Genomic DNA, 27,058 nt, shown 5'->3' with positions numbered 1-27,058 from the left:
TGCAGGTTTTTGAATGACATGAAACAAATTTAATTTTTCAAAACATTAGGAGTTCGTAATAAAAACGGTTACTAAAAAAAAAACCGTTGTGAAGACTTTTCACAACGGTTAATAAAAAAAACACCGTTGTGAATGACTTTCACAAATACCCGCGCATAATATTCAACAACAGGTTTTAAATGAAGAACCGTTGTTAAAAGTCTTCACAATTTTGAAGGTAAAGTTACAACAACGGTTGCTTCAACTAAGAACCGTTGTTACTAAAAATTTCAACAACGGGTATGTAGCATAAACCCGTTGTCAAAAGACTTCACAATTTTGGAGGGAAAGTTACAACAACGGTTATACATACGACAACCGTTGTTATATTATTCCCTCCAAATTTTTGAAACACTTTCCACAACGGAGAACACCCAACAACAACGGCTTTTAACCGTGGTGAATACTTTAGACAACGGTTTCATTAAATAACCAAACCGTTGTAAATACCTTCTACAACGGCCACTTTAACAACGTCCGCTTTTTGTTTTTACAACGGTTTTTACCCGTTGTTATAGGCTGTATCTGTAGTAGTGCTTTGATTCAGGGTTCTCTAAACTGCCCTCAGTCTCATATTTATGTGAATGCTGCGTGGTCCAAAGATCTTGCTGCTGGTTTGGGTGGGTGTATCATGTTTGAAAATGAGGTTGTGTCTGAATTCTGCATAAAGGGAAGTGCTGAGAATGCTGAGCAAGCAGAAGATTTGGCAATCAGGGAGGCTTTGAAGTGGGCGCTCTCCCACAATATCCTTCATATTACCATTTTCTCTGATTGTCTACAGGTTCTTTGCTCAAGTCCTGAAGTTTTCTCAACTCAAACATTGGACTAGGAATACGGTTGAAGACATCACTGAATTAGCGGCAAACTTTCATTGTGTTTCTTTTGCTTATGTTCCTAGAATTTGTAATAAAGCCGCTAATAGGTTAGCTAAGCGTGCTATTAAATTGTAGAACCCTCTAACCCGATTGTCAAAAAAAAAAAAGATTTTCAATACAGAGGCAGTTAAAATTTTACTATGTCGTAACAATTGAGTTAATTTTACCTTCGCTTATTTAAATTTAATTTCACACTTTTACAAAAATAAAATGGTATATTTATAACTATATAAAATATAAAATTTACCAAATTTAAAGTGTCCAGTGTCCTAAATTTCATGGGTTGCGTGTTACGTGTCCGTTACGTGTCCGTATCCGTATTAGTGCTACCTAGGTTCTATTCCTGTCAATTATATACATTTTCAAAAATATGTTCCGGAGATTTTGAAAAATGTATACAATTGATTGAAATGGAAGAAAACACCGCGGTACTATTAGTTAATCACAAAGGCAAGTCTAGCTTAACATATAGGGAGTATGTGGCTATGCATTATATTGGTGTATTTATATGAATTGCATTTGGAATTGGCCCCAATTTGTTGAACGTCACCTCGATTGACTATGCCGGGATAGGATTTGTTGATTTTATTTTTGTATTTCAGTATGCTAGTAAACTAGTAGTTTCTCCGTTTTAATCATTTATTTACGTTTGATTAAAATACTCTTTATAATGAATATAAAAGATAAATAAATAACGAGATGGAAAGAGTGTAATAGGTGATTCGATAGTATACTAAACTACCATCAACGTAGAGGCGACCTTCCAAGTTTAGTTTAGGCTTTTGTTAATTTTGAAATATTAGGGCGACAATTTGCAAACAAATGAATGGAAATCGTTCACATTTCAAGGCTTCACGGTGTCACTTATCTCTAGGGCTGGGCACCGGTCCAAAAATCGGGCCGAAACCGCTTTGGACCGAAACCGAATTCGTCAAAAATCTTGGGTCGGAACAGGACCAGATTATAAAAATTCTGGATCGGGACCGGACCTGAAAAGTTCCGGTCCAAGACCGGACCGGTCCAGTTGGACCGAAATAATTTTACATACCTACTTTTCCAAATTTCGGTCCATAAATCCGGACCGGTTGGACCGGATTGTACCGGTTGAGCCGGATTAAGTAGCCCTTCAATGTATTTTTTGATTAATATTTTAAGGAAAAAATAAAATAAAAATAATTCCGGCCTTTCCGGTCCAAGACCGGACCGGATCGAAAACCGGAATCTTAAAAAATGGTGGACCGGACCGAATTTTTTAATTCCTGTCCCGGTCCGTTAGATTCCAGTCCGGACCGATCCATTTTTCTGGTATGTTGCCCACCCCTAATCTCTTTCAATTTCCGTCATGGCTTTGTATTTAACTTTAGGGATGTGCTTTTTCACATACGGATTTTACTCTTTCACATACGTCTTTTACAATTTTACCCTTGTTATTTATTTTCATTCTCTCACAGATTGATTTTTTTCTCCCTTCCCTCATCTCCCTTCACCATCAATAACACCTCCGTTCAACAACCCTTGCTCGTCAGTCCAGTCGTCGGTTGATGTTTCTCCGACCGACCTTGCTCCGGCAACCCCTTGCTCCGGCAACCCCTTGCTCCGTCAGTGTTAGCAATACATGTAATCTTGTCTAAATGGAAATTAAACGAGCAGACACAATGATCGAATAGCAACAAATTATAAAGGTTTAGTAGCAAAAATTAACGAACAACAAAGTGTGCGTTACACTTGCCTACAGCATGATATGCAAAGCACCACATAATAGATATTGATAATAGTGATACTGCAAATGCTTATCTGTAGGACTGAGAATCAGTAAATGTCAATGATACGAGTATACTTCAAGACGCGAACAATGACGGAGTAAAAGCATAGAAGAAAAATAAAAAATAAGTAGATATTAATTTCATTAATCGAAAAACCCTAATAATTTTAAAAAATATATATATTAATAATTGTTAAACAACTAAATCAATTCATTAATTAGAGTATTATAATCCATTGTTCAAGTTTATAGAGTAATTAGATTGGATTTGAGAAAAAAAGGTATCTGGAGTTAATTTGATTAGGGCCCTGTTTGGCAAAACTACCTGAAAAGGTAGCTGAAACCTGAAAAGGTAGCTGAAAACTGAAAAGCTAACTGAAACCTGAAAAGCTAACTGAAACCTGAAAATTAGGAGCTGATAAGGTAACTGATTATCTGAAAATGTGTTTGGCAAAGTAGCAGAAAAGGTAGCTGATTTTAGTAAAATGACGTAAAAGGATATGAAAATTATTTAATATTATCGAATAAAGGGGTAAAAATAGAAAATAAGTCATTTCAGGTACCTGATTTCTCAAATGCTACCTGAGGTAGCATTTCATTTCAGGGATCTTATTTGACCAAATAAGCTACTTGCCAAACACTTGTAAAAAAATCAGGTACCTGAAATTTTGGTCAAATAAGCTACTTTGGTCAAATAAGCTACCTAAAGTGTCGTGCCAAACAAAGCTTAGATCTAGAAAAAAGGGTATACTATGAAAATTTTATGGAAAATTGTATGTGAAATAGTAAAATCCGTATGTGAAAAAGTAATTCCAATTATTCTCAATCTTTTCTTCAACACATAAACTTTTAACTCAAGTCACATTGCACATTTGGGTCTCATAAACATTATATAACCAATTAACGAAATATAATTGATGCATATTATACTCCTACTTTGTCACTTGAAACTCCACTAAGCTATACGAAGTATAACACATACCAATACCGTCTCATCACTTGCGGCTTTCCAACTAGTTTAAAAAAAACATCAAAATTTTATCGTTAGAATATTTGATGGATGTTGTAGCTTGTAAGAAGTAGTTAATTGCACGGGTCGTCTCGGCCTAAACAGGACCAACCCGCTTCTCGATGTTCTTATGTGAACGAATAAGGCAATAATGTATGGTGATCTTTTACAAACCCATTGGGTCGTCGTTGACCAAATCATTAAATCAATGTTTAGAAAGTCGAATTTTAAACTCACAAATTTTCATTTTATGCCATCATGAATTATTACAGTCTTCTACACCCTCACCTTCCTTTATTCACACATAATAATAATTAAACTAATATATCTTTGCATTTTTTTTACCTATATATATGATCTCAAATTCTAAGAAAATATATCAAACTCAACAAAGAAAAACATACATCCTACATACAATAAACCAAGATACATAATTTCATAAATTTCAAAAATACAATAATGGAGCTAATAACCAAACCAATCATTTTCGTTATATTTTCGCTTCTTATATCACTTTCATCAGCGAGTGTAGTCGATTTCTGCGTAGCAGATTTCAACTTTCCAGTCGGACCAGCAGGGTTCCCTTGTAAAAACCCGGCTAACCTAACCGTCAATGACTTTGTATTCTCAGGCTTGGGTGTAGCCGGAAACACATCTAACATATTCAATGTCGCGGTAACCTCAGCAAACGACAATTCGTTTCCTGGGGTAAATGGTTTAGGCATTTCAATGGCGAGACTAGACATAGGCGTAGGAGGGGTCGCCCCATTGCACACACACCGAGCGTCTGAGGTTATCATAGTCATTGATGGGACCATCATTGCCGGGTTCATTGCGTCCGATAACACTGCCTATTTTAAAACATTGAATAAGGGCGATATTATGATATTTCCGCAAAGTTTACTTCATTTCCAAGTTAATATTGGTAAAAATCAGGCTCTCGCATTTGTGAGCTTGAATAGTGCTCATGCTGGTTTTCAGTTTACTTCTGCTTCTTTGGGTGATAATGATCTTCCTACTGAAATCATTGAAAAAATTACGTTGTTGGATGGTCAACAAATAAAAACTTTGAAGAATGTTTTTGGTGGTACTAATTAAGTACATGCACGTACTATATAAGTTATGATTATACATGCTTGCATGCATGCAATAATGTGAGATTCTTTAATTTGGTATTTTATATTCGAGTGTATTTATTAATTAGTTACGGAATAATTGAAGCAAGCTTGTTATAATTTTTTCTGTTTAAAATCGTCTTATTGACAAAGTATTTGTATTTATGATTTGATTATGTAAATTGAATCTCAATAATATTTCTTTACGTTTATTTTCACATTTGTAAATATACATTTTGTTTTGTTCATACATTTATTTACATATTATAAAAATTATAAAAATTTAATATTCATAATATACTCATTAAGACGATTCAAAAAAAGATTCCACATAACTATATTTTATGTAATATATTAGAAATTATATTAGAGATTCTTTCAACTCATAAATAGTGTCAAAAAGTAAAGAAATGGATGAGACAAAGGGATATTATTGAGTGTCTTTACTAAAACACTCATTCTGTAAAGGTCAAACAGGTCTATTTCCAATTCTTAATTATATTCCCAATTTAATGTTGGTAACTTAATAGTTAATCAGTATAGATCTCGTGGTAAAGTATGGTATTTTTTAGATTTTTTTGAGGGTAAAGTGTGAGCTTTCCATTATAATAAACGTACCACATACTGCTAAGAACAATATCAATAGAAGAACTCTATATAAAGTTCTTCTCATGCCATATCATATTTCTCTATTTTCAATATTTAAGAACTTTATTCTACAATAGAAGATTTTTTTTTTCTTGGAAATAGATAATGTTTAAAGACACCCCACATTTTCTATGTTATGATCATTGGTCATCACATTTTCATTTGCTTAGCAACCTCGTTCTTATTTTAGAACTCAATTCTTAAAATTAAGAACCAACTTTACGATTTAGTAAATAAGTTTTTTAAATAAAATTCTTAATAACAATCTCAAGAATAAAAACTAGTATTGCTAATGCTCTAAGTACATTTTCAAACCCACTTTTATGACAAAGTATATGACTACAGATAAATAAGAATAATATCTAATCTTTATAGCCAACTCTTATCTAGACTTCTTACGGGTTGTACTCATTAAGACGATTCAAAAAAAGATCCCACATAACTATATTTTATGTAATATATTAGAATTTATATTAGAGATTCTTTCCACTCATAAATAGTGTCAAAAAGTAAATGTAAAGAAATGGGTGAGACAAAGGGATATTATTGAGTGTCTTTACTAAAACACCCATTTTATAAAGGTTAAACGGGTCTATTTCCAATTATTAATTATATTCCCAATTTAATGTTAGTAACTTAATAGTTAATCAGTATAGATTTCGTGCTAAAGTACGGTATGTTTTAGATTTTTTTGGAGATAAAGTGTGAGCTTTCCATTATAATAAACGTACCACATACTGCTAATAACAATAACAATAGAAGAACTCTATATAGACATTTAGAAGAACTTTTTTTTCAATATTTAAGAACTTTATTCTACAATAGAAGAACTTTTTTTCTTGGAAATAGACAATGTTTAAAGACACCCAACATTTTCTATGTTATGATCATTGGTCATCACATTTCCACTTCAGTACATGGATTGTACATCAGAGGTAGTACATCATGATTTTGTACTTTCCGAGTTTTATGATAAATTTTTTGAGTTTTATTTAAGAAAATATGAGTTTTTAGGATAAATTTTTTGATCTCATTCATTTAAACATTAAGCGAAAAAATTTCAATATTGCTCAAAAACTATACTTATAAATTCAACTAATTTTGAGTTTTTGATGAGTAGTATTTAAGTCTCTTTTTACCCCTCATTTATAACTTATTCCGACTCGATTTTTGCCTTCTTAAATGATTAAATAGCTCATTTATTAGTTTTATTAGTTAATTAGTCTTTTATAGTTTGATTCTATTTATCGTGAATAAATAAATATATTTATATGTCGGAATTTAGTTTTAGCTCATTTTATATGTTAATTAGTAATTATTAGTTTTATTATGATAATTGCAAATAATTGTTTTTATATGAGAATTAGTTAGTGCGATTAGTTGTGTTCATTTTGTAGGGAACGGATTTGTAAATAAAGGAAAGCAAATCGAAGTCAAGACGGGTCAACGCAAATCACGTGGAGCTAAAACTTTGACTTTAACCAAAAGAAACAGACTCCCTGCATTTCTTGTTCATCACATCGCCATTGATCATCACCTCCTTCACCAGTTATCGTCCCCTTCATTCACCTGCACCGTGTCATTCATCAACACCAACCACGACATCTCAAATAGCAGCAACTACATCGCATCCCCTTCCCAAACAAACTCGTATCACCCATCATGTTCGACTACCCCCACCGGCACAGACATCATCAACCAACAGCTTTTTTTTACTAGTAATCGGTGTCGGTCTTGTCACCGGCAGCCGGGCAACCGGCAGCCGACACCGTATTCCTAATCTTGCATCAATTTTGTTCTCTATGCCGGCATACCGGCTGCCGCCTCACCGGCTCCCACTACATCCCACATCAATTCCTTCCTTTAATTCAGGTTATTATTATTATTATTATTATTATTATTATTATTAGTGTGTTATTGTTACACTTAGTATAATAGAAGACTATTATTAACCGTAGAGAGAAATTCCTTAGAGAGAGAGATTCCTTCAAAATTCACGTTTGAATGTCCGTTCCCGCCTTTGGTCTCCCGCCGGAGATCAATTCGTCCCCATCTGCGAATAATATCCATGCCTCATCCTCTGATAACATGGATTCTTCCATCAGTTTGCCCCAAAAAAATTCGAAACGCAAAACTATGCATTTATCGGAATTTCTGGTCGGTTCAACAGATTCACATTCAACTCCAACCATGGCGCCTACTGCTGCTGGCCTGAATCTGGTGAACACCGCAAATTCCATTCCCTCCTATAAGGACACAGTACAAGGGTTTGGATCCGGTTCTTCCTTCCTAGTCGACCCATCTCTTGATGATTTGGATATCGATTCAGAGGATGATGATGCAGAGTACCCAACGGAAGAAGAAGAAGACATACATTGTCCCCGCATAAGCCTTACCAAGGAAGAAAAAGCTCTAATTCGTAAACCATGGCGATGCTCCCTTATCATAAAAATGTTTGATAAGAAAATAGGCTATCTCTCGCTAATGAGAAAATTGTAGGCCAAATGGTCGATTAAGGGAAAACTGACGCTCACGGATCTAACAGGCTCCTATTACGTTGCCCGATTCACATCCAGAGCGGATTATGAATTTGTCCTCACGCAAGGACCATGGATGATAGACGACCACTATCTCACTATCAGAAAGTGGATCCCAAACTTCGTCCTTCCGAGGATAGTATTAAGTTCCTTACTGCCTGGGTTTGTATTCCGAACTTACTAGTGGAATATTTCAATGAGGCATTTCTGAAAACAGTAGGGGCAAAAGTCGGTAAAGTTATCCGTATAGACAAGAACACGGCGTGCGCAAAGCGAGGGCAATTTACCCGAATGAGCGTGGAGGTCAACAACTCTAGACCATTGTTATCCAAGTTTCTCCTTAATGGAAAGGTTTATCCCATTCAATATGAAGGCCTCAAAATGATCTGTTTTCATTGTGGTAAACTAGGTCATAGTTCGGAAACATGTCCGTCTAACAATCCTACTATTCACTCTAACATTTCTGTCGATGGAGAATATCAAGGTGGACCGAGTTCGTCTGAAAACACAGACATCCCCCCCACCGCATTCTTTAGAAGCTGGCCTTCGACAAGAGGAGAAAGACAACTTTGGAGACTGGATGTTGGTGACTAAACCACAACGGAGAAAACCACCAAGCATGCCGGAGAAGCAACAAGCAGCACAGGTTTCAGACACCACAGCAAATCCAGTGTTTAATTTTGGAAAGAATCAAAAAATTTCCGGCTCACGATTCGAAATCTTGGAAAGTCAACAAAATACAACCGAAAATATTCACCTTCCAAAATCACCTGCTATTCCTTCAATAGCTACATCCTTTAATTCACATAATATTCCATCAAGCTCTAAAATCAGTCAAAAAATATTCACATTCCAAAAATAAGCTAATAAAATTATTACACAATCCCGTCCTAGTTATCTACCTAAAAATCCTGCGTTAATTACTAAAAAATCTTCCTCCTCAAGCACTAATATTATTAGTAATAATATTCCTAAAACTAATTCTAATATCCTAAGTGATATTACTAATCTCTCAAATCAAGCAAATAAAATCAACACTAATTCCAAACATTCATCGATAATCTCCACCAAGCATTCCACAACAAACACAATATCAAACAGTTTGAACGATAATGAATCCCCACTCGTATTGTTCTTATCTCGAGCAGCCATTCCCTCAACCACGATGTTTATTGCAGCTCCCGCAAATAGAGATGATTCCACCATCTCAATCAGTGTCGATACCACTATGGCCGGAGATGCCCGCACCCTATATGGCGGTGATGGTACCGGAATGTCCGATAATGGACGTCAGAATCGAATTGCAGAAGAACAACTCATCGAAGCTAGTGATGGTGTTGTCGATTCCATGGAGCATTAATCATATTCTTCAGCTTGTAAGTCGAGCCTATCTATCATCTCTTAATATTTTACCCGATCATATGTCTTCTCGCATACTGGTTTTGTCACCCAACTTGCCCCAGATCACATACATGGTCTGGAACGTCCAAGGTACTGGTAGTAGGAAAAAAGTTAACGCTATTAAAGAAGTTGTGCGTATATATAAATCGACTCCACATTAATCAATCTTATTCGTTTTCCTCCTAGAGGGCACTTTCGTCGTACATTCGAGTCGAGCATCACTAAACGTTAACTTAGTTCATCTCGTTTCGTCAAACATGTAAGTCTGAGGGTGTATAATCCTATTTTATTATTGTTCTTTAATCATTGTAATCACAATTGTAAGGTTTATATCGAAAGTATTCTTAAAACCGATTTGTAAAACCATGTTTTAAACCTTTTTTTACGATTTATCAGAAGACAACCGTCGAGAAAGGACGCAAAGAATCGCTTTGCGCCTCTTGAAGGGACGCAGCACACCTTTGCGCCTCTTAAATGAGGGCCGCCGATTCTCGCTTCCTTTCTTCTTCCTCCATCTTTTATTAATTCGCTTGTTTTACTTTTGCTTTCATTGTTTGTTAATATAACAATTCGAATATGATAATTTGACATGTAAATTACTCATCACCATTAGTATTTAATTCATCATTAAATCCCGACCTAAATCCCAAGTAATTCATATTTGCGGATTTTCGTCATTAAAATCAAATTCGGGTTTTAGAGGTTCGATTCATTCATATTGAGTCTCTGAAATTCATCGTTGATATATTCTCATCTGTTTATTATCGTCACCATCATTAATTCGTCATTAATATCTTGTTTAACCTAATTAATGTTATTTAGTTTGTTTTATATTCATTAATTAACCTTTCTCATCATATAAATAATTAGTTCTATTTAATTTTGTTCATGTTTTATCACAATCACATGTAAATAATCTGTTAATCACTTTCATCCGAGTCAATTATTCATAATCGAGAATTAAATTAACCAACGAACATTAACGACTTGCAATTCCGGCTTCACAGCCATAACTGAGCCAAGGAACAGACGCAACAACTGCTGCGCCTCTTCCAGAGGGCGCAGCTCTGCTGCGCCTGTTCCTGGTTGAGTTCTATCTCTGAAATCCCATTTTTTGCCTACACTTAATTTATTAATTACGTTTTAATTAACTATTATTTGTATTATCACCCTAATTTCTGTTCGTTAATTTATTTGTTTATTCTTTCTCAAATTATCCATTTTAAAAGTATTTACGACATAAATCATTAATCCGATGTAATTATTGTAATTTTCATTGTTGTATTTATTATTGTATTTCCTTTATTGTATTGATTGTATGCCTTCACATGTAATCAATTTAAATCCCAATTCGACCCAATTGTATGTTAAGCTACGTGATAACCGACTTAGTCTAATTCTCACATGTTAGGATTAAAACGTTGGATGTTGCATTGCATGCATATCAATTGACAATATATCGAGTATAGACGATTGTCCCTAATCATTAGTAGAGGCCGCTATCGAGGCGGGCGAGATTAGGTGTTCGATCAAAAGAGATTCCTAATACGTACCCTCACCCCTTACTCCAGATCTCTGTGAACATCCGTGTTCATTGGCATCCACGAGAGTCATTCTAGACATAGAATGTTAAGGGTAACGAGTGCTTAGTGTTCATGTCATTACTTTGTGTCTTGACATGGCACGAGGTATTCGAAGGTTTCCAATTTTCCACAATAAATTGGTGGCGACTCCACAAATGCAAACGCTTATCCCAAGCGCTCCCGTGGCCCACGTCCACAAGAGCCTTAAGGAATAGGACCATAGCAAGGGTTAGAACCTCTTCTCAAGCAACCTTAAACCAAGCAAATTCACCCACCCAACCTCTCATTGAAAACACAACTCAACAACAACCAAACAACACAATTGAGCCTCCAATAGAAAATCCATTTCACGACTTCCAACTTCCAAATAGTCCACGCCAAACATCACTCCCTCATATACCAAATCCACCACCACCAATGGCTTTACGTGATCACAATCGCCCTAACCATAATGATGCTTGTAACCTCATCAATTTTGGCACCTTGGTCCCAAACAATTTCGAGATGCACCCGGCTCAAGTTGGCCTAATCGAAAACGATTGTTTCGGTGGGCATATTGATGACGATGCTCATGCCCACCTAAGGAAGTTCAAGAACAAGGTGGACATGATGAAAAAGAATGAAGTGTCCGAAAAAACTTTAAGATTGATGCTATTCCCATTTTCTCTAACGGGCAAGGCGGATCGTTGGTTGAATGTGCACCCTCCAAACACATTTACTACATGGGATGCCTTAGCCAAGGCATTCCTAGACAAGTATTATCCATCATCAAAGACCGCCATGCTCCGAAATGAGATCCATACATTCCAACAAGAGGGTGGGGAGTCCTTGGGTGAGGCATGGGATAGATATCAAGACCTTATCGCTAGTTGCCCTCACCATGGGATTCCGGATTGGTATGTCACCCAAACCTTGTTCCAAACCTTGTTGTCAAGAACAAAAGAAATGGTGAATGCCTTCGCGGGAGAGGGATTCTATCATTTGGGTGATGAGGAGAGCACGACTCTAATAAAAAAAATGGTGGACTCCGAGGCAAATTATCGCAGAAGATTGAATATCTTGAGAAGAAGTAAGCACCCTTCCGAATTTTTAGTGAATGTGGAGACTAATGCTAAGCTTGATATGCTCAACAAAAAACTTGAAGAGTTGAGTAAGAAGAAACAAGTGAACCAAGTAAGCCAAGCTGCCACATCTAATGGACCATCCATGGAAGAAGTAATGCAATGATCAACTTGTGAGTCATGTGGAGGGATGGGTCACACCTATCATGTTTGTGCAAATAACCATCACAACAACTTTGATGGGAACAATGTGCAAGAGGTGAATGCTTTTCAAGCATTTAACAACTTCTCCCACCGTCCACATAGGTCTTCTTTCAACAACAACCAAGGATCCAACCAAAGCTTTGCCAACCAACCTCAAGCATACCAAGATTATGGAGGTAACCAAGGGAACCGAGGTAATAAAAACTTTTACCAAGGAAACCAAGCCAACCAAGGGTGGCCAAGGATTCAATCAATGGAACAAAAACAATTGGAACAATCAAGTATAAAACAATAATCAAAGGTACAACCAAGGGCAAAATCACGGATTAAATCAAGGGTACCAAGGGAACAACCAAAATCCAACTTTAGATATCAAAGATATGGCTTTCCCCTTCCATTTTTCAACCAAACTTTCAACCAAGAGCTACCACCCCAAGAAAGTAATACCATGGGAGATGATAAATATGACAACTTGGTGAAGTTGATAGGGGATTTGGCAAGTAATACCCAACAACAAATCAAGAGTCTTGAAACTAAAGTGGCTTCTCAAGCTCTCATAAGTTCTCAAAAATCACCGGGTGTATTTCTAAGACAAGGGCAAAATCCAAGGGACCCTATGAAGGCAAAGGAAGTTAATGCTATCATGGTGGAAGTTGAAGAGGAAAGAGAAGGGTCATATGATTTGCCAAATCAAGAGGAGTTATCATACATTACTCCCTTTTCCATGGCTATGGAAACTTTCCAAGAAGTTGACCATGAGCCCGAAAAAGAGAGCATGTGAGACTATGTGCTTGAGCAAATAATGACAATTCATGGTACAAGCTTGGATGTTGAAGTCGACCCGGATGAGGGAAAAATGGTTATGACTACACCAACCACTATGAGTGAAGAATTTGTGCTTGAAGAAATTGTGGAAGCACCAAATGTGATGATAGAAGTTGAGAGGAGCCCGGAAAAAGAAGAGATGATCATAGTGGAAGAACACTCTTTGGCCGAGAAAGAAGGGGCCAATGATACTTCAAGGTATGACAAATTTATGGACTTGGTAATGAAAATGGAGACCTCCAATCCACCTTTGGTGGAAATGCCTCATTACTCCGAATTCCTTGAAGAAGTCATTTCTAGAAGAGTGGACATTAGTGGCTGTTTTGGTAAAATTTCTACCAATTAGGGTTAAAGTGGTCTTAATGTTAGGTCTGTATAACGATTTGTTTGTTTGTTGTATGATAATTTGAATGCGCAGCGTAAATAAATAACACAAGAAATTTTGGTGACGGGGAAAACCCAATTTGGGAAACAACCGCGGGGGGAAACGGAATCCCACCAAGATTTTCACTATAATTCGAGAGGAAATACAGTTCGTGCGTTATGTTATGGATGCTAGGGTATAATTCTTGTATTATTTTATGATCTTCCTTCTCGGCATTGAGGCCCCTTATATAGTGAAGCTTGCTCAGCTAGGGTTCCTTGCTTTTCTTCCAAGTTATTCCTAATTTGACACGGAATAGGACTTTCATCCGCTGGATATGGTAAGTGATAGAGTTTCCATATAATTCTTCCATACGGATCCAAAGCCCACGCCTTGCATTGCACGCTGATGCTGCCACCCTAGCTCCCTGATGCCCTGCGTCCCACACTGCTTCTAGACCCGCTGCCCTGGATCAACCCATATCCAAATTTTGGGCCTAACAGTTTGCCCCTAATTTTCCGCGAAAGTCCAACCCTAATTATTTGAGCGGGAAATTGCAGTGTATCGTTAAGTGACTTCTCGCATACTCCTTTTCAATTCATATTTTAAAAACTCTAACCACCCCTCCCTATTTAATCTCATCCGTCCCCCCTCTTTCTCTTTCATCAATCATTTCATTTCCTCAAAACTCTCAAACTCTCCACTTCCCAAAACTCATCCCCTCAATCGTCCTTTCACTGTCAGCGCTGCCTCCCTTCGTCTCTTCAGGTACTCTCACTTCTCTCTCCTCATTTATCATGGCCAAAACCCGATTTACCTTATCTTCTTCCACCACCATTGACCTCGTCGAGGATGATGGCTTCCCTTCGCAGGGAGTCCTAAAAAAACCACATTCCGGTGACTCCCACAGTCCCACTTAACCCAGGAGGACATCCCTAGAATCAAAGCCCTGCTGGGCTAAGGTGACGATGTGGTGATCCATATCCCCAAACCTGGTCAGAAGGCAGATGCCTTTCGTGAGGGGTGGATCTGCTTGTACATCTACCCTTTCGTCCTTGGCCTTAGATTCCCCTTTCCCCTGATGATCCAAGAGTTCATCGCCTGAACTCCCTTCCCATGACCCAAATTGCCCCTTATGCATGGAGGATCCTCTTGTCCACTGTTGCTTTGAACAATAGCCTGGACGCCGGAATTGGGTTGTCAGATCTGGCCCACAAGTTTGAATGTCGGTCGTTAGGGAACGGCCAATACACTTTCAGAGCTGTGGAGAATACTGGAAACTTTCTTCAGTCGGCGACTAAGGGAAAGGATGACGGGTGGTATGAAGACTTCTTCTATGTCAAGCTTGACTCACTCCCCATCCATGCCGACTATCTATTCGAGCACTGAGTTTTTGCCAAGAGTAAGTGTATTTGCATGCCTATTTTTGATTGCCCCTGTCACTCACTGTTCTTACTCTTTGATATGATGCAGAACTCAAGAATCCTGAGAAATCCGAGAACGAAGAAACTTCCGTTGCCAAGCTCTTTTCCATCCCTGAAGACCGCAGACTATTCCCCATCCTGTTCTCCGGTTTAGACGACTCCGCCGCTGAATAAACCATGTCCTCTGGTAAATATCCTCTTTTGATTTCCATAAGTTTCCACATCTGTTTGCCCTTTATTCTGACTTCTCGTATCCTGGCACCTCCATAGGAAACACTAGACCCTCTTCCTCTGAGATCCTGATGCGTCAAGCCAGGAAAAGAACTGCTGACTCTTTTACCTCTCCTGCCTCCTCAAAAAAGAGATCCACCTCAAGACCTGCTCCAGAACCTATTGAAGTGACCCCAATATCACGTGCCCCTGGGTCCCCTGTCCATGCTGATGATCTACTGCTGCGCCTCCCTACTAACTTTGGGGATACTGAACGTGCCAACTACTGGTTTGCATTGGAGCGACTCCTGACTCCGGCTTGCTTCAGAACATTTGATGAGACTGCCCCCTGGAGATGACTGACCTGGCTGCTGAACACTGCTTCCTTGTGAGTCTTCTTTTTACTGGCCCCTTTCTTTCTTTGCTCCTTTGCTTCCCTGACTGGTGATATTCTTCATTGCATACTCTTCAATCATCCCTCTATCTCCGCAAGATGCTGCAGAGGGCAAAAGTTGAATGCCTGGCTTCTGTGGGGAAGAACAAAGAGCTCACAGCTACCCGTGCCAAATTGAGGGAGCAGCTTCATGTGGCCAAAAAGGAAAAAGAGGCTGCCAAAGACCAGCTGGAGAGGACGTAAGAGGCCAACTGTGCTCTGACTTCTGGGCTGACAAAGGCAGAGGCCCGTGCTGAAGAGATGGCAGAGGTGGCCAGGAACGTGGGAGCCTACACTGCCTTTGAGGGGAGGATTGACTGCATACGTGCTTATACTGAGGAGAGGCACACATCCTGGAACCTGGAGGAAGAGCTGGCTGAGTTTGCCCGTGGCTTTCCTAATGGTATGGACCTGAGCGCCCTGTTCCCTCCTGATGCTGAGGTTGTAAGCCAGGAGCCTGAGTTCACAGTCATGGATATCTCTGGGACTATCTCTGGGACAAACGCTGTAGAGGAGGTCCTGGCGGAGGAGACTGGTGACGGTGCTTCTGTGACCCCGAGGTCGTTCGGTACCGCAATGAGAAGCGAGATGGAGCACGGGGCGTAGTATTGGTCAGGATGCAGTTGTTGAGAGGATTGACCTCTCTTAAGATTTTCAGTTTAAGTTATCAGGGGACTTGGCCCTGTGTGGCGCAAGTTTGTATTTATATTTCAAAAACTCTTTTTTTATTTTGGCTTGTTTTGTTCAAACTCTGATGGTGCCTGCAATAGGTAGCAGGCGCCTTTACTGGAAGTAGTTCCGGGCCTAGGTTTTAGGACCTCCTTTTGTTATACTTGCGTTATTTGCCATTGGTTTCTGGAGTTTTGATTCCACATAGGTATATCCAGGAGGCTGACCTGGTTCCAGGTGCAAAGCCCTTGTTCCTGGTGACAGGTTTTTAATAACATATTTTACCCATGACGTAAAATATCTTATCACTAGGATTAGCTGACTAGAGCATACCTTCATTGACTGTTTCTGACTAACAAGGAATGTTGCGTTCCTTGTGGTTCCAGACGTTTGAAATTTCGTGCGTGCACCTCTTGCTCTACGTCATAGCTATGGATTTATTGAGATTAACGTTGAGGTATGAGTGGTCTTAGTATGACGTACCCTGCGCGCTACCTCGGCGTATGCTCCCCATGTGGCTTGACTTAGTAAACGTCTCGCAGCCTCACATGGCAGGGGCTGGACCCTCAAAGTGTTCCTTATCTGACAGGCAACCAACATTAGTATCAAAGCCTTTCCTCGTAGAAGCATAATAAATTCCAAAGTAGTGCAAATTACCTGGTGCTATCTCATGGTGTTCCAGGGCAACAACTGGATCCAGGAAGCCACAGCCTGGACTACTTGGTTTAAAAACGACTCGATTTGGTTCAAAAAATGAAAAAACTAGGGAAAACAAATAAAAGTAAAAAAGTTTTCTAAAACACACCACTACCTAAAGCATATACTAACCCCCACCCCGTTTTTTCTTCGTCTTTTTTTTTTTTTTTCTTCACGGACTTTTTAAAGGTTCTTTGTACACTAAAGTTTTGGCACTTTGTCAGACAAAGTACCGTTTCAAGTGACGAATGTTCCAGGGTTTCTCCAAGATTTGACCGTGCATGGTCATCAACATGTATGCCCCATTCTTGACAATGCTCTCGACCTGATACGGTCCTTCCCATTTGTAGGCAAAATTGCCTGCCTTGTGGTTCTTGATATTTTCGAATACCCTTCTGAGTACGAGGTCCCCTACTGCGAGGGTCCTGATTTTGAAGTTCTTGTTATATGTCTTGGCTACAGACTGTTTATACAACGCCATACGTATGTAAGCGCTTTCTCGTAGCTCGTCAACCGTATCCAGACTACTGGCCATTTCGACCTGGTTCTGCTCTGCCGTCTGACAACCATACCTATGCGTGGGTACCAGAACCTCTGAGGGTATCACTGCCTCCACTCCGTATACGAGGCTAAATGGAGTCTGGCCTGTTGCAACTTTCGGTGTTGTTCTGTCTGACCAGAGTACCAATGGTAGTTCATCTGCCCATTTTCCTCCCAATTCCTTCAACCGTTTTCTGAGATTTTCTACAATGATTTTGTTACTGGACTCGGCTTGGTCGTTGGTCTGTGGATATCTGGGGGCTGACTTTCTCAGTGTTATGTTCCATCGCGCACAGAAGCCCTCGGTGTTATCTGATATAAACTGGGATCCATTGTCGCATATGATTTCGGATGGTATCCCAAACCTGCTCATGATGTTACGTTTTATGAAAGAGATCACCTGCCGTTCTTTTACCTCTGTCATTGCCTCTACTTCAATCTACTTTGAAAAATAATCAGTCATGACTAGCATATATACTCTATTTCCTGGGGCCCTAGGCAACTTACCCACTATGTCCATGCCCCACATCATGAATGGCCATGGAGAGACAATTGGATGCATTGGTTCCGCCGGCTGGTGGATTGCTGGAGCCGCCTTTTGACATGATTCACATCGTTTGGCATGGTTAACGGCATCTGTACGCATGGTAGGCCAGAAATACCCCTGTCTCAAAATTTTGTTAGACAGACTTCGTCCATCGGCGTGGTTCCTGCACTCTCCACCGTGTACGTCGTGCATCACCGTCTCTGCCTCCTTTCTGCTCAAGAACCTGAGGCATGGTCCTACCAGTGATTTTCTAAAAAGAACGTTATCGATCAAGATATACCTGGAGGCTTTTATCCTGAAACTTTGCGCTTCCTTTCTATCCTCGGGGAGCGTTCCATCCTTTAGCCAATTTATATACGACACTCTCCAATATGGATCATGCTGTCCTTCACTGGAAACCAGGGTCCTGGCCTCCTGCGCATACTGCACGTGTACTGCTTCCTTTACCGGATCCTGGTCGGGCTCCTTCTGAATGACTGGGGTCAACACATGGGTGATAGGTATATTTGACAACTCTGTGGGCTGGAAGATGGCTCCTAACGTGGCCAAGGCGTCTGCCTCCACGTTCTGATCTCGTGGTACCTGAGTTATTTTGAACGATCTAAACTTTGACTTCTGCTCTGCGGCTATCTTCAGGTAGGCTACCATTTTTGAATCACGTGCTACGTATTCGTTGTTTACATGATTCACCACAAGTAAGGAGTTGTTAAACACCCTCAGGTTCCTCGCCTTAAGCCCCAGCGCCATCTGCATCCCTAGTATTAGGGCTTCATACTCGGCTTCGTTGTTGGTTGCTTTGAACTCACACCTAACAGCTTGCACTATCATATCACCTTTAGGTGATCGGAGGACTAGACCTACACCAGCCCTTCTTGCATTTGAGGCTCCATCAATGTATAAGGTCCATATTCCGCTATCCTGATTCTCCATTATTGTCAGCATTCCTTTTTCTGCCTCCCCACGGGTAGCAGGGCAGAAGTCGGAAACGAAATGTGCCAAGGCTTGGGACTTTATCGCCGTTCTGGGTTCGAATTGCAAGTCATACCCACTAAGATGTACCGACCACTTGGTCATTCTCCCCGAAAGTTCGGGCTTCCTCATGATAGTTTTTAGCGGGTAATTGGTTATTACATGGATGGTGTGAGATTCGAAGTACGGTCGCAGTTTATAGGAAGCAGTAACCAAAGCCAATGCTAGTTTTTCGAAGGAAGTGTACCTGGTCTCTGCAGGAAGCAGAGATTTGCTGATATAGTACACATGATGCTGTACTCCTTCTTGTTCTTTGACTAAGACCTCGCTTACAGCTGCTTCCGTAACTGATAGGTATAGGAATAGTGGCTCCCCTTGCTCTGGCTTTGCGAGTAACGGTGGTGTGCTTAGATAGCTTTTAAGTTCTGTGAATGCCTTCTCGTGTTCCTCGGTCCATTCAAATTTCTGACTTTTTCTCAATATATTATAGAACAGCTTGCACCTATCCGAGGCCCGTGAGATGAATCTATTTAGAGCCGCCACCTTCCCTGCTCGCCTTTGCACATCTTTTGGTTTCTGTGGTGACTCCAGTTGGAGTATTGCTTTGATTTGCTCCTTGCTTGCTTCAATTCCTCTTTGGGTCACCATGTATCCTAATAATTTCCCTGAGCATACTCCAAACGAACACTTGGACGGGTTAAGCTTCATTTTAAACTCCCTTAATGTCTGAAAGGTGTCTGCCTGGTGTTCCATATGCATTCCTGCTTTTTTGGACTTCACCACCATATCGTCTATGTATACTTCCATTGTCTTCCCTATTTGTTGCTTGAACATTTTATTTACTAACCGTTGGTAAGTAGATCCGGCGTTTTTTAGGCCAAAGGGCATGACGTTGTAATAATATATGCCTCTCTCTGACATGAATGCTGTTTTTTCTTGATCTTGTGGATGCATCTTGATCTGATTGTAACCGCTCCAGGCGTCAAGAAAAGTAAGTACTTCGTGTCCAGCGGTGGCGTCTACCATTGCATCGATATGCGGTAGTGGGAAGGGGTCTTTGGGACAAGCTTTGTTCAAATCTGTGAAGTCTACGCATACTCTCCATTTTCCGTTTTTCTTGGGCACAACTACCACATTAGAAAGCCATTCAGGGTAGCTGACTTCTCTAATTTTACCTGCTGCCAGGAGACTTTCCACTTCTTTGTTAATGACTTCGTTTCGTTCTGCCGTGAACTTTCTTCTTTTCTGCTGTACCGAGGTGCAGCCTGGGTTCACGCTTAACTTGTGCGAAATAACGGATGGGTCTATACCTTTCATATCGTCGTGGGACCAAACAAAACAGTCCATGTTGGTTTTCAGAAACTGAGTCAGCTGACTGCGTAGCTCTTCACTGCAAGTTGCTCCAATTAATACCGTCCTGTCCGGGTGCTCCTCGTCCAAGTGGACCTGGTCTAGTTCCTGTGAGGGTGGCTCCTTGTATTCTTTCGAGGTGCCCCGGTCCTGTAATTGCTATGAGGGGAGTCTGGTTGTAGCTTTGAGGGCTTGAGCGTAGGAGTTCCTGGATTCCTCTCGAACCCCTTTTACTATGACAGTACCCCATGGTGTTGGGAACTTGAGACACTGATGATATGTTGAGGGCACCGCCTTCATCTGATGCAGCCATGGTCTTCCTAGTATTACATTGTAAGTAGTTGGACCCTCAATGACTAAGTATCTTACCAGTTTGTTAACTCCTTCAATATACGTTGGAATGGTTATCTCACCTACCGAATGTGCAGTCTCACCACTGAATCCCACCAGGGGTACAAATTTCTTTATCAGGTTCTCTTTATGAAAACCCATGATTTTGAGAGTTTCCAGCATAATGAGGTTCACAGAACTTCCTGTATCTACTAATGCTTTTCGTACGGTGCAATTGCCAATGGATAACGTTATAGTTAGGGCATCGTTATGTTGCTCTGCGCCGCTTTCTATGTCGGTTTCATCGAACGTTACTGAGGGTAAATTGCTCTGGCTTACCCTGTATGAAGTTTCTGGATGATCCCCTTTACTCTCGGTGGCTTTCCTCTTAGCTGCGGAATATGTTAAACCTGATAGCTCGGATCCGCCTGTTATCACATTAATAATTTTTGTGCATATGGGTGGGGCAGAAGGAAGCACCTGGTTTGCTGCTTCTCTCCTGTCCTGCTTGCCCCCACGTGATAACAGGTGGTCCAAGTTTCCCCTACGTGCCTGGAACTTCACTTCCCTGCGTAGCCTATAACAGTCTTCTGTTATGCCCTATATCCTGATGCCATTCGCATCTCTTGCTGCTGTCTCTATTGTCGTTGGGTCGATTCTGGGTGGGAGGCTTTGGCCATCTCACCTGATCACCTAAGCCTCTTAATGCTTTCAGCAATCCTTCCATTCCCGTGTTGAATCCGTACTCAGATAGCTTAGGAGGATGCTGGGAGTCGTCGGCTTGCTTGGTTTTTTCTGCTACTCTGCTGATATTGGGTCTGCTGTATGGCTTAGATCGTTCGTCTTTCTTTTCTGTTGAGATTTTCCTGGTAGATTTGTCGAAGTTTGTTATTCCCTTTCTAGCTTGTATGTCTTCTTCTAACCTTAATGCCGCTGTGGCTCTCTGCTGGACTTCTTCGAATCTTTCACAAGGGCGAATTTTTAATACGTTGTAGAGGTCTGATTCCTTATCCAGGCCCTGCCTGAAGGCGTTGATGGCCGTTGACGTGTCACAGCCTCGTATTGAGACTTTTTTTTGCGTTGAATCTACTGACGTAATCTTTGATTGATACACCTATTTCCTGAACGATCCTATACAGATCGCTTGGCTGCTTCGGTGTTCTCCGGCTGCTAGAGAACTGCTGATTGAAGGCGTTGACCAAATCAGCGAATGAGGATATGGTTCCGTTGGGCAAGACGACGAACCATTGTAGTGCTGCTCCGGTTAGGGTTGAACCAAATCCTTTACACATACATGCCTCCTTCGAGGCTCCTGTGGCCGTGGTAACCATCATCTTCTGCTTAAATTGGCTAATGTGATCGCAGGGGTCTGTGGTTCCATCGAAGAAAGTCATTGTTGGGACCTTGAATCCCTTTGGTAGGACCACTACGGCTATATCATCAGTGAAAGGCGAGTCAGCGTAGCTTTCCGGTGCAGCCATCTCCATAGGTAGTGGCATTCCTGGGACCCTCCGGAGAAGGCTTCGTAGTTTCTGGTACTGCTGTTCTATATATGCCTCTCTCCCGGTGGGTCGCAGATGCTCCTGTGACTGGCGCTCTGCCGTTCGTATGATGTTCTGTTGTCCTGAGACTACCGGTTGGTGCATTTGTGATGCTGCTGCAGCCGGGCAGCTTACCCAGGTATACTCAGTTTGGTTTGTAACCGGAACTCTGGTCACCGGGATCGCAGCTGCCGTTCTGCTCTGCTGGCGTCCTTCTGCATCCGACGTGGGTGTCGGATCTTGGAGTGCTGGCTCATCGTCCGGTGTCATTGCTCCTAGTCCTGTTGGGACCCGGCCTCCTCTTGGCTGTGGCGTTGTGTCCATGTCCAACCTAAGTGCTACATCGCGTGACAGCACCCGCGTCTGCCTCCGATCCCTATTTTCTCATGGTGATCCCCTGGATCTATCTTCCTGCATCCAAGGGGCTGAATTAGCGGCATGGCTTCTTAATTCGTTGATCTGTGCTCGGAGGAAATTGTTGTCCTCTTCCATCTGGGATCTCATGCTCCTGTTCTCATTTTGCATTGCTCGGATTGTCTTTGCTAAGGTGTCAAATCCGCTTATCTTGATGCTGGTGGGACTCGGAGGAGCGTGAGTTTGTTGTCTGGAGTGTGCCCCTTTCTCAGGTTGTGGGATTCCTTACCGTCCCTGGACTGCTCCTGAGTCTTTAGCCTGGGTTCTCTCCGACGACGGGTTTGCCGCTGCTTGGGAGCTTTGACTCTGCTTGATGGCTGGTATCTGGACGGCACTGGTGGGCTGAATCGGGTTCGTGCGTGCTGCTGCCAAGGGAGATGGTGCCCGTGTTGCTGCCGAGGGAGATGGTGCCCGTGTTGCTGCCGAGGGAGATGGTGCCCGTGTTGCTGGGGCACCGCTGGTGTTGCCTGAGTTGGTTTCTTGGTGTCCGGACATGTTGTGTTTGCTGTGTAGACTGGCTAACGAAGACGACCACTATGCCCCACGGTGGGCGCCAAACTGTTTTGGTAAAATTTCTACCAATTAGGGTTAAAGTGGTCTTAATGTTAGGTCTGTATAACGATTTGTTTGTTTGTTGTATGATAATTTGAATGCGCAACGTAAATAAATAACACAAGCAATTTTGGTGACGCGGAAAACCTTATTTGGGAAACAACCGCGGAGGGAGACGGAATCCCACCAAGATTTTCACTATAATTCGAGAGGAAATACAGTTCGTGCGTTATGTTATGGATGCTAGGGTATAATTCTTGTATTATTTTATGATCTTCCTTCTCGGCATTGAGGCCCCTTATATAGTGAAGCTTGCTCAGCTAGGGTTCCTTGCTTTTCTTCCAAGTTATTCCTAATTTGACACGGAATAGGACTTTCATCCGCTGGATATGGTAAGTGATAGAGTTTCCATATACTTCTTCATACGGATCCAAAGCCCACGCCTTGCATTGCACGCTGATGTTGCCAACCTAGCTCCCTGATGCCCTGCGTCCCACACTACTTCCAGACCCGCTGCCCTGGATCAGCCCATATCCAGATTTTGGGCCTAACAGTGGCCATGAGCTTTATGCCTCATGTGAGGAGTGCAATGTGGTCAAGTCTAAATAAATCCCCTTTAAACTTGACGACCCCGAGAGTTTCTCAATTCCATGTACCGTTGGTGACTAAAAGGTGGATAGTGCTTTGTGTGATTTAAGGGCAAGTGTGAGTGTCATACCACTTGCCCTTGTGAAGAGGTTGAATGTTTCAAGCTTAGTCCGCACTTCCATTACAATCAAGCTTGCCGACAGGACAATTAAATCTCCGAATGGGATTCTCAAGGACACCATGGTTCAAATCGGTAAGCTTTTAATTCCTATCGATTTTGTTTTGTTGGACATCCCTATGGGAAAACGCTCTCGTGTCATTCTTCGTAGGCCATTCTTGGCCAGTGGAGGAGCTAGCATAGATTTCAAAGAGGGACGATTGTTATTCAAAGTCGTGAAAGAAAAAGTTGAATTCAAGCTACCACATGCTTCAAAGAAAACCGTGATTCAAAACATGTTTGTCGTGGAAACATTAGAACTTCATGAGAATGAAGATGAGAACATGAAACTCTTAATTGCTTGTGAGCTAAAAGTTGATGATGATCCACCGACTAAGTTCCTTGAAGAAGGAGTGAATGCTAAAGATAAGTGTGGGGAAAAGGGCAAGACTTGGGAAATCGAGTTCGATTCTAGCACAAATGCCCCTCCAAAATCAAAACCGAAAGAAAAGAAGAAACCAAAAAGATGGAGGAAGAGATCGAAAGGAAATAGGGTACGTGACCTTAGTGTTGACAAAGAGAATCAGGAAAAGCTTGAAGAAGAAATGAACATAAAATGACAAGAAGTTCAAGATACCATGAGTAAGTTGCATGATTTGATGATGAAGACCAAGGGTTCGTGTGTTGTTGATTCTTGTGTTGAAGGTGGAAGGTTGGTGGGATCTCAGGATACTGATCCCGGTTGAATGAAGTCTTTGAATGAAGAGGTTTGGTGGAGTTACTTAAGAAACACCGCAAGTCCGCAATGTATATATTCTCTTTCTCTTTAATTAAGTTTTTATTACATTTTGCATTTAGTGACATGATTCGAAAAGGAGCTAATTAATCTAAATTAGCTCTCTTTGCATTCATATAGTATAACTTGCACCGTATTTCAATATTGCATATAGATTAGATCATGCATTGCATACTTATAAAAAAATCACTAAAAATTTGAAAAATCAAAAATCACAAAAATATGCACTTTACTTTCCAAATTTCCTCGACACATTTATTTCCATTGAAAATATGTAAATAAATAAGTGTGGGGAGGAAATTTTGTCATTTAAAAAAATACAAAAAACATGTTATTTATTTTCTACTATTCAAAAAAAATCCAAAAACATGTTCTTTAATTTTGGAAAATCCAAAAAATCAACAAAAATATGTTATTTCTTTTCCTGTTCTCTCCCTATACTTTGTTCCATTGAGGACAATATAAATTTCAAGTGTGGGGAGGAAAATGTCCACTTTGTGCATATTGTTTATATTTGTGTGTGTATATATATATATATATATATATATATATATATATATATATATATATATATATATATATATATATATATATATATGTATATACATATATATATGTATATATATATATATATATATATATACATATATATATATATATACATATATATACATATATATATATATATATATATATATATATATATATATATATATATATAGAGAGAGAGAGAGAGAGAGTCAAGTTCAAATGAGTCCACCTAAAATGGTGAGTCTCTAAGTCCTAATCTAAGCCATTAGATCTTCTAAGATTGATGGTTGAGATTTGAAACTTCTAAGCAATTTTTGGAATGAAACTTTAATGTTTTACAAGTAAAACTTTAATCTGTGAATGAAACTTTAATTCTTTACGATAGTAACTTTAATTTTTTAAAACATTTTGTAAATAAAAATTCAAATTTATGAATTTTTAAATATAACTTTAATATTTTACGAGTGAAACTTTAATGCTTAAAAGTGTAACTTTAATTTTTAGGCCATTTCTAATATAAAAATTTGAATTTATGAAATAATGTAATTATAACTAATATTTATTTAATTCAACAGATTTTTACCGTAACTTTAATGGTACGCGAGTGAAACTTTAATGCTTAAAGATGAAACTTTAATTTTTTTTAGGCCATTTCTAACAAAAATATTTGAATTTATAATGTAATTGATACTAGAATTTATTAATTTCACTGATTTATGAATGTAACTTTAATATTTTACGAGAGTAACTTTAATGCTTAAAAGTGTACCTTTAGCTTTTTTTAGGTCATTTCTAATATAAAAATTTGAATTTAATTGTGACTAATATTTAATTAATTTTCACTGTTTTTTGAATGAAACTTCAATGTTAGATGGGTGAAACTTTGGTAATGAGTGAAACTTTAAGTCCGTATTTACGTAATAATGTAAATTTTGTAATTTTTCTAATTTACGACTGGAACTTTAATGGTTACTAGTGAAACTTTAATGGTATACGAGTGAAACTTTAATGGCATACGAGTGAAACTTTATTAAATATGATTTGTGTGACTTTAATGCACCCACCGTTATTGTCACCGCCAAACACCACCAACACGGACCACGACCACGCCCTACCACAGACAGCCACCCCACCACCACCACTACCAAACGACATAGATCTGAAAAAAAAAGGACAAGGAGAAGCGGTAGCCTTACCACGACCCGCCACCACCACAAAAAAAAAAAGATAAATGAAAGAGGCGGCAGCCTTCAACAACCGCCAACCCTACCACGATCTCCCTACCTGACCTACCATCAACACCAACACCTACCCCAACCACAACACCTCACGACATAGATCTAAAACACCAATATCCACCGCATCTCCAACCACCAGTCACCACCAACAATAACTTTTTCAGATTTGAAAGAAAAAAAGAAAAAAAAAAGAGAAGAGATAGAGGCGGCGTGACAGTGGCAACAACCACCACAACGACACCGAACAAAAAAAATAGCAGAGAAAAGGCGCGGCAGCAGTAGGTGGCGTGAAAGGCGGTGGAGGCGGCAGAACTTGCTCGTGGTGAATGATGGTGGTTATGGCCGGGGTAAGAGTGGTTGGTAGTTCTTGTTGGTAAATATGGTAATAGGTGAGGGGGTGGCGGTAGGTGATGTAGTGGGAGAGAGAAGAGGAGAGAAGAGAGAGTTAGAGAGAGAAAATAGAGTATAAGGAGGCAGAGAAAATGAATGAGGGAGGGAGGGGATTAGGGTTTTATGTTTTTAGTTTTAATCTTGACCATTGATTTAGTTTTAATCTTGGCCATTCAATCTTTTAATCTAATGGATAGGATGAGGACTCATGGACTTACCTAAACTAAGGGAACTCATTTGATCCTAATTATATATATATA

General features: G+C 40.0%; 1 protein-coding gene and 1 non-coding gene across 2 annotated transcripts; one reads left to right on the top strand and one right to left on the bottom strand.

The window, feature by feature from the left end:
* The first annotated feature begins 4,144 nt into the window (after window positions 1-4,144).
* LOC141652136 (auxin-binding protein ABP19a-like) lies at window positions 4,145-4,874 on the top strand. Its single transcript, XM_074459767.1, has one exon. The coding sequence runs from the start codon at window positions 4,145-4,147 to the stop codon at window positions 4,781-4,783; it is 639 nt and encodes a 212-aa protein (XP_074315868.1). The 3' UTR covers window positions 4,784-4,874.
* A 6,875-nt stretch (window positions 4,875-11,749) lies between these two features.
* On the bottom strand, window positions 11,750-11,856 carry LOC141654469 (small nucleolar RNA R71). Its single transcript, XR_012548028.1, has one exon. It is a non-coding gene; the product is annotated as a small nucleolar RNA R71 (small nucleolar RNA).
* Window positions 11,857-27,058: the final 15,202 nt, after the last annotated feature.

Source organism: Silene latifolia, chromosome 4 (genome assembly GCF_048544455.1).
Source record: "Silene latifolia isolate original U9 population chromosome 4, ASM4854445v1, whole genome shotgun sequence".
Classification (NCBI taxonomy): Eukaryota; Viridiplantae; Streptophyta; class Magnoliopsida; order Caryophyllales; family Caryophyllaceae; genus Silene; species Silene latifolia.
This window is presented reverse-complemented; position numbering and strand designations above follow the sequence as displayed.